The 6,481-nt window shown below is 53.7% G+C and overlaps 1 protein-coding gene across 1 annotated transcript; it reads right to left on the bottom strand.

Annotated features, from left to right (window-relative positions):
- Positions 1 to 1,325: 1,325 nt before the first annotated feature.
- On the bottom strand, positions 1,326 to 5,170 carry RRP7A (ribosomal RNA processing 7 homolog A). Its single transcript, XM_026069106.1, has 7 exons — positions 5,075 to 5,170; positions 4,840 to 4,982; positions 4,111 to 4,236; positions 3,711 to 3,834; positions 2,971 to 3,068; positions 2,331 to 2,529; positions 1,326 to 1,822 (listed from the first exon to the last, which is right to left on the bottom strand). The coding sequence occupies exons 1-7, from the start codon at positions 5,124 to 5,126 to the stop codon at positions 1,737 to 1,739; spliced, it is 828 nt and encodes a 275-aa protein (XP_025924891.1). The 5' UTR covers positions 5,127 to 5,170; the 3' UTR covers positions 1,326 to 1,736.
- Between the last annotated feature and the right edge of the window lie 1,311 nt (positions 5,171 to 6,481).

Here is a 6,481-nt window from a genome sequence, read left to right as displayed (position 1 = left end):
TGAGTAGAGGGGGAGAATCACCTCCCTCGACCTGCTGGCAACACTCTTCCTGATGCACCCCAGGATACCATTGGCCTTCTTGGCCACAAGGGCACATTGCTGCCTCATGCTTAACTTGGTGTCCACCAGCACTCCCAGGTCCTTCTCCGCAGAGCTGCTTTCCAGCAGGTCAACCCCCAACCTGTACTGGTGCATGGGGTTATTCCTCCCTAGGTGCAGGACCCTGCACTTGCCTTTGCTGAACTTCATGAGGTTCCTCTCTGCCCACCTCTCCAGCCTGTCCAGGTCTCTCTGAATGGCAGCACAGCCCTCTGGCGTATCAGCCACTCCTCCCAGTTTTGTATCGTCAGCAAACTTGCTGAGGGTGCACTCTGTCCCTTCATCCAGGTCATTGATGAAGAAGTTGAACAAGACTGGAGCCAGTACTGACCCCTGGGGGACACCGCTAGCTACAGGCCTCCAGCTAGACTCTGCACCGCTGATCACAACTCTCTGAGCTCTGCCATTCAGCCGGTTCTCAATCCACCTCACTGTCCACTCATCTAACCCACACTTCCTGAGCTTGCCTATGAGGATGCTATGGGAGACAGTGTCAAAAGCCTTGCTGAAGTCTAGGTAGACAACATCCACTGCTCTCCCCTCATCTACCCAGCCAGTCATTCCATCATAGAAGGCTATCAGGTTGGTTAGGCATGATTTCCCCTTGGTGAAGCCATGCTGACTACTCCTGATCACCTTCTTTTCCTCCACATGCTTGGAGATGGCCTCCAGGATGAGCTGCTCCATCACCTTTCCAGGGATGCAGGTGAGGCTGACTGGCCTGTAGTTCCCTGGGTGCTCCTTCTTGCCCTTTTTGAAGACTTGGGGTGACACTGGCTTTCTTCCAGTCCTCAGGCATATGGAATCTGGTTTCTCACTCCAAAGCCAGGCTGCCATCTCACCTTGTTCTTGTGAACATGCCAAGCAGCAGAAACTCCCATAGCCCAGGCCAGACCTAGCTGTAGAGGTACAGATGCAGCTGTAGGACTGGGGCCTTCAAGATCTGTTCAAAGGGGGAGGTGCCTGAGCAGGAAATGCTGGGGGAAAGGGCAGTGCTCTATCAAACCACTGAACTCTGCTTGGGACAACTGATTTGGAAACATCCCAGCTTAGCTTTTCCCAAGCTCACATTCTTCTTTTTCTTCTTACCCACCCTCAGATAACATCAGCCTGACCTGTGCAAAGGACAACCAGCATACAAGCCATGCCTGTTATTACCACTACACCATGCAAGGAGCTGTGTCCCAGAGCAGAGCCAGGGAGCGAGAGAGAGAGGCATTTCCATGTTTTAGGATCATAGTAGCAGTTTATTTACAGTTCTTCAGTCATTCCCTGTCCCTGCAGATGCTGTGCTGCATGAATTCTGGCTCTCACCAAGGCTTAGGAGGGTCTTGGGTGACAGGACGATACAGTTTGTCACAGGGAGGGCTTCAGTCCCCTCTGGCCTGTGCATTCTGGAAGTGGTGCCTTGGGTCTGGACAACGGCAGTGCAGGCATGGCCAGGAGAACAGGAGATACCAGTGCAGGTGAAGCCAGCTCCCCCTCAGCTGTGGGTGCTGGGATCTCCCACCTCAGATCCAATGGCAGGGGCAACCTGAAATTGCCTCTGTTCCTTGAAACCCTTTGGCACATGGAGTCTGTACCTGCCTGTTCCTCCCTCTCCAGCACAGGCAGCTGAGGAAACAGTCCGGCATGGCTTAGTATGGCCGAAACTTGCGCTGGGCTCGCATCAGTGCGATTCTCTGCTTGTCCTCCTCAAACTTCTTCCTCAGCTGGGCAATGTCTGAAACAGGCAGAAGGAGGGAGAGGGCAGGTCACACAGGGGAGCAGCAGATTTCCATCTCCCTAGAGAGCTTCACCCCAGCTGCTCTCAACAGCCCTGTACACACTGGGAAGTGGTTCAGTCCTGACACGTGCAGACACACCCTTCCCAGAGTTGATCCTTTCGGGCCAGGGCACAGTGCAGGGCTGTGGCTCTAGCCACTCATCTCCTGCAGTGCTGCAGCTCCCTCTTGAGGAAGGGAACAGGTTAGTTTTCCCCTTCAATTGCTGTATCTGTGCTGACTGAAGAAACGCCTACTAGAAAGCCACGTTCTTCCAACTCTCCCACAAAACATGCAAACAGCCCCTACAAGGCCAGGGAGTGGCATGGGGCCCACAAGAACTGGAGAGGCCATTCACACAACACAGCAACTGGTCGCCTGCAGCAACCATTGAAAGAAAACTGGTGCTCTTAGGGCCACAATATGAAAGACAAGAGACATGGGAAGGGGTAGGAGACAGGCACTCACGCTCTCTCTTGGTCTCACGATGCTGCCAGGCATAGAAGTTGAGCAGCTCTTTGCGGGCCCTTTTCCGCCTCTCCCTCTCCAGAACACGCAGGTTGGCAGCCTCTGTCCGGGGCAGGCCAGGCTTCCGGCCCTTCCGCGTTACCTTCACCCAGCCCTCCTCATCTGGAACGCCTTCCTCCTCCACTGCTTTGGCTTCCTCCTATAAATACAAAAGGGAGAGGCTGAGTGGAAATGTGCTGCCAGCCAGCCAGGTGCTTAGCTCCCCCAAAGCCCCCCTTACACACACGCACAGTTACAGCTCTTGCTTCTGCACAAGATTTGAAGGAGAGCACAGGTCAGAGCACCTGGGACCAAGCACAGGACCAGGCATTCAAGTCTCAGCCCCAATAGCCCATGCCAGACAGGACCCAGTGCATTTGTGGGTACCTCCTGTAAGCCTTGGGTGAAGGGTCAGGTGTTACAAGCCAAACTAGGACCTGGTCTCCAGGCACCATCCACCAGCAACTAGGAGTAAACCACCCTGCCAGACAGTGTGTTCCCCCTGTGCTATTTCCAATAGGGCCTGGGCAGTGAGAGACCCTCTCTTTTCCTTTCGCCCTGAAAACTGCTTTGCTGGGCTCCTTCCCCAGCCTGGCCTCACCTCTGCTATCTGTTTGTCATAGTCTTGCATGAAGGCATCCACCTCAGCCTTCAGTTCTTCACGATCCACCACTGAAGCTGCATAGCTGGTGATCCACTCTGAGACAGAGAGGACAGAAGTCAGCAGTAACCTCTGTTAGAAGCAAGCCCTAGTGTGATGCCTTTGAGCAGCTGTAGGGGAAACTGCTATAGGGACAGTTCTCATTTCTGTCCACCCTCAGCCTCCCCACTGAATTGGTTCACAAACAATCAACTTGTGGCCCAGGCCATGGCCAGCAAACAGCTAAGCAATGGGAAAAGCTTGCAACTGTTCCCAAACAAGACTGGGGTATCCTCAAGCCCAACATTCAAAGCTGTGTCCCTGCAAAGGGGTCGCATCCGAAGTCCTGTCATCTTGACAAACACCTTGTGCCCATTAATGAGTCTGGTTCCCATCCTCAGGGCAAGCCACAACCAGCTTCTCTACACGATACTGAAGAGACAAGCAGAGAAACTGCCCCTCCATCGTACCAAGTAAGCCTTTCCTCCCATGGGGCACAGGACCATATTCCACAACTTTCAGTAGAATAAGATAACTACCTTAAGAGTAAGAAAAGGACAACAAAACACTAGATGTCTCCCAGCTCAGTCTCAGTACAAAGTGGTGGGAATTCATTTGGGATACACAGGTAGGATTCACTAAGGAATGGGCATAGCTTTCCCCTACTCTGGTTAACAGGGAGATAGCTAGGAGTGACTTACTGCTAATGCCAGTTTTCACAGGATGACTCTCTGTTGATATCAGCAAGGGACCTCTCTGCGACAGGGCTTTGGCTGCCTGGACACCAGCTGGGCTCCTGAACACCACATATGCTACTCGGAAACCCTAAAAGAAAGGGGCCCTCAGGCCGGTCAGATACATCTAGGGAACTGGAGACACTGCAAGGAGCTGCAGTACAATAAATAAATAAATAAATTAAATCAAACCACAGATTGCACTAGAATAGCAAAAAAGATAACATAAATTTAAGTAAGTAATCACACTGGCAAATCCCCCAAAATGATTTTCCCACATCTTGTGCTCCAAACAGCACCATCCAACACTTGAGATCGCTTCCCATTCTCACTACTAAAGCATCAGTCTCTTCCCCCCAAGCTTTACCTTTGTGGTTTTGAGGTTGAAGAATTTGGACTTGAGTGTTTCTGTTTTCTCTCCTATTTCTGGCTTGTCGCAGATGTCCACAGACTGAACAGGCCCACAACTAAAGAACAGCCTGGACAGAGACTCCTTGATACAGACATTAAAAGAGAAAAAATAATACAAAAATACAGATTTCTTTCCTGCACCTGCAGAAAGCATTAGAGGGCTCTCCAACAAAACCCACAGACCCTTTTGCCCACTACTCCCACCTGGCAGTGCATTACCTTCCAGCTACACAGACACATCCTCTGCAGCCCGTTCAGCTCGTTCAGCCCATGCCGCCACGCTAGTCCCACAGGGTGACCTGCCCACGGCATGGCACACAGCCGCTGGGCTTTGGCCTGCTAGCTCACCCCGGGGAAACCTTTGGCGAGCACCAGCAGCAAAAGCGCTGAGAGCACTCCAACTGCCCTGGCTAGAAACCTGAGGGGACACATTTCCAGGGGGCACAAACCCCGAGGGGGGCAGAGACCCAAGGGAGGAGGGAGGCAATGATACCTCAAGACACAGACCCCCGGGGGGGCAGAGCCCCAGGGGGGACACACAGCCCTCGGGGGACAGACCCCAGGGGTGGGGGGGCCAGACCCCGAGGCGATGCCTGTGCCTTCCCACTGGCCCAAACACCAGCCCAAACCCTGCAGCGGCCTCTCTGTCCCTCTTGCCGCCCTGCCCCCCGGCGGCCCCACTCACCCGGCCGCAGTACGGGGGGACGTTGAGCACGAAGAGGGTGCGGCGGGGCGGGTGCGCGGCGCCGGGCCCTTCCCGCACCCGGTGCTCCTTCACCAAGAGGCAGTGGGGCGAGCGCTGCCGCGGCCCGAACTTCACCGCCAGCGCTGTGGGCGACGCACCGGTTAGAGACCCTCTCCATCGCCGCCCCGGCCCGGCCCGCCGCTCCCGGCCCCACGAGGCCCCGCACCCGCCTCACCCGTGTATCCCGCCGGCGCCCCTCCAGCCACACGCCCCGCGGCGGCCGCCATCTTAGCTCCGCGGGAAGTGCCGGGCCGCGAGGGCCGCCGGGAGCTGTAGTCCCTCGCGCGCTCGCTGTCTCGCTAATGGCGGCGGGTGGCGGAGCGGGGGCGTCGGACCGTCACCTCGCCTCGCCCCCGCCCCGACATCGCCCCGCCGGAGACGGGGCGGCAGAGAGGAGAGACAGCGGTTAAAGCACGGCGGAGGCAAACGCGGATAAAATCCTGCGCTCAGCCTGCCCACGGCCCCTTCTTACGGGAGTCCACGAAGCCCGCGCCTCGGTGTATTTGCGGGTCCGCGGGGCAGGGGCGCGGGCAGGCTGATACACACTGTTTATTTTACAGGCATAACCGTTGCCTGCAATAGCCATCCAGGCTCTGGCCCACTCCTGCTGTCCAGCTTCTGTTTACACAGCCTGGCTCTAAAAATACAGTTTAGATCAAGCCACTTCCACCTGAAGTCACTGTCACATCTCTCCTGCTGCAACTCTATGACTGACGCAACTTCTCCCCTCACCACATATAACCAAATCATTAAAAGGCACTTTTAAGTGACAACTACTACCCAGGGCAGATGGAAGCGGTGGTGGCTTACAGGAGATGGAGCCCGTTGGCTGAACTCCCTTGTGTTTGCAAAGACACCCCCAACTGTCTGGGCAAGTGCCATAGCCTTAGAAAGAAAATCTGCCACATAAGCACACAAGGCAGTGTGACAAGCAGATCACTTAACTTCTCCATAACGCACATGCTATGGCCCCAACAACCTCTCAGTACACTGTAAGCCAAATCACAAGCAACTCCTCCACACCTTGGAGAGGAGTCTTTTAAAGGGAAGACTGTTTTAAGGTAAGTCGAAAACTGATTTGCTAAGGAAGACATCATTACGGCCATAACAGGTACAAGGAGGCTTTAGGCAAAGCAAGCAAGGCGGATGTTCAGGGAGGCTATGTTGTCCAGTGATTTGCTGGTAGAGATGTATTTCTACATTCACAAGTTCCTCTGGAAATTCTTGGCTAAGGAACATGGAAATATAGTCTGTTATGGCAAGTGCCACCTGGTAAGGCCTCTGCAGGACAGTATGTTCTGTAAGGAAGCTTATTACATACAATCATTTAGTTGAATTAGAGTTCTGAAAGTGAAGACCTTAACAGTGGGAACGCAGTGTAAAAAGGCAGCAAGTTTGCTTAATTCTAGACAGGCAAATAAAAGAAGAAATGTTTAAGATGTGTAAAAACATTCAAAGACAACTATAAGAGTAACTTGTTCCTAAAGGCTCTTGTTAATCAGGGAAAGCAACAGAGACCTCTACAGAGAAAGCTGTATTTATGACTGAATAGAACAAAAAGGATCACTCCAAAAATAAAGGA

The sequence above is a fragment of the Apteryx rowi genome, unplaced genomic scaffold, assembly GCF_003343035.1.
Source record: "Apteryx rowi isolate R43461 unplaced genomic scaffold, aptRow1 scaffold_287, whole genome shotgun sequence".
In the NCBI taxonomy this organism is placed as follows: domain Eukaryota; kingdom Metazoa; phylum Chordata; class Aves; order Apterygiformes; family Apterygidae; genus Apteryx; species Apteryx rowi.
Note: the sequence above shows the minus strand (reverse complement) of the source record. Positions and strands in the feature narration are given on the sequence as shown.

Bases quoted from the DNA above. Each gene is read 5' to 3' on its own strand.
- RRP7A (XM_026069106.1), bottom strand. From the start codon at position 5,126: ATGGCGGCCGCCGCGGGGCGTGTGGCTGGAGGGGCGCCGGCGGGATAC. The intron at 4,983-5,074 runs GTGAGGCGGGTG...CGTCGCCCACAG, and splicing joins GGCGCCGGCGGGATACACGG to CGCTGGCGGTGAAGTTCGGG. The intron at 4,237-4,839 runs GTGAGTGGGGCC...GTCTGTATCAAG, and splicing joins TCCCCCCGTACTGCGGCCGG to GAGTCTCTGTCCAGGCTGTT.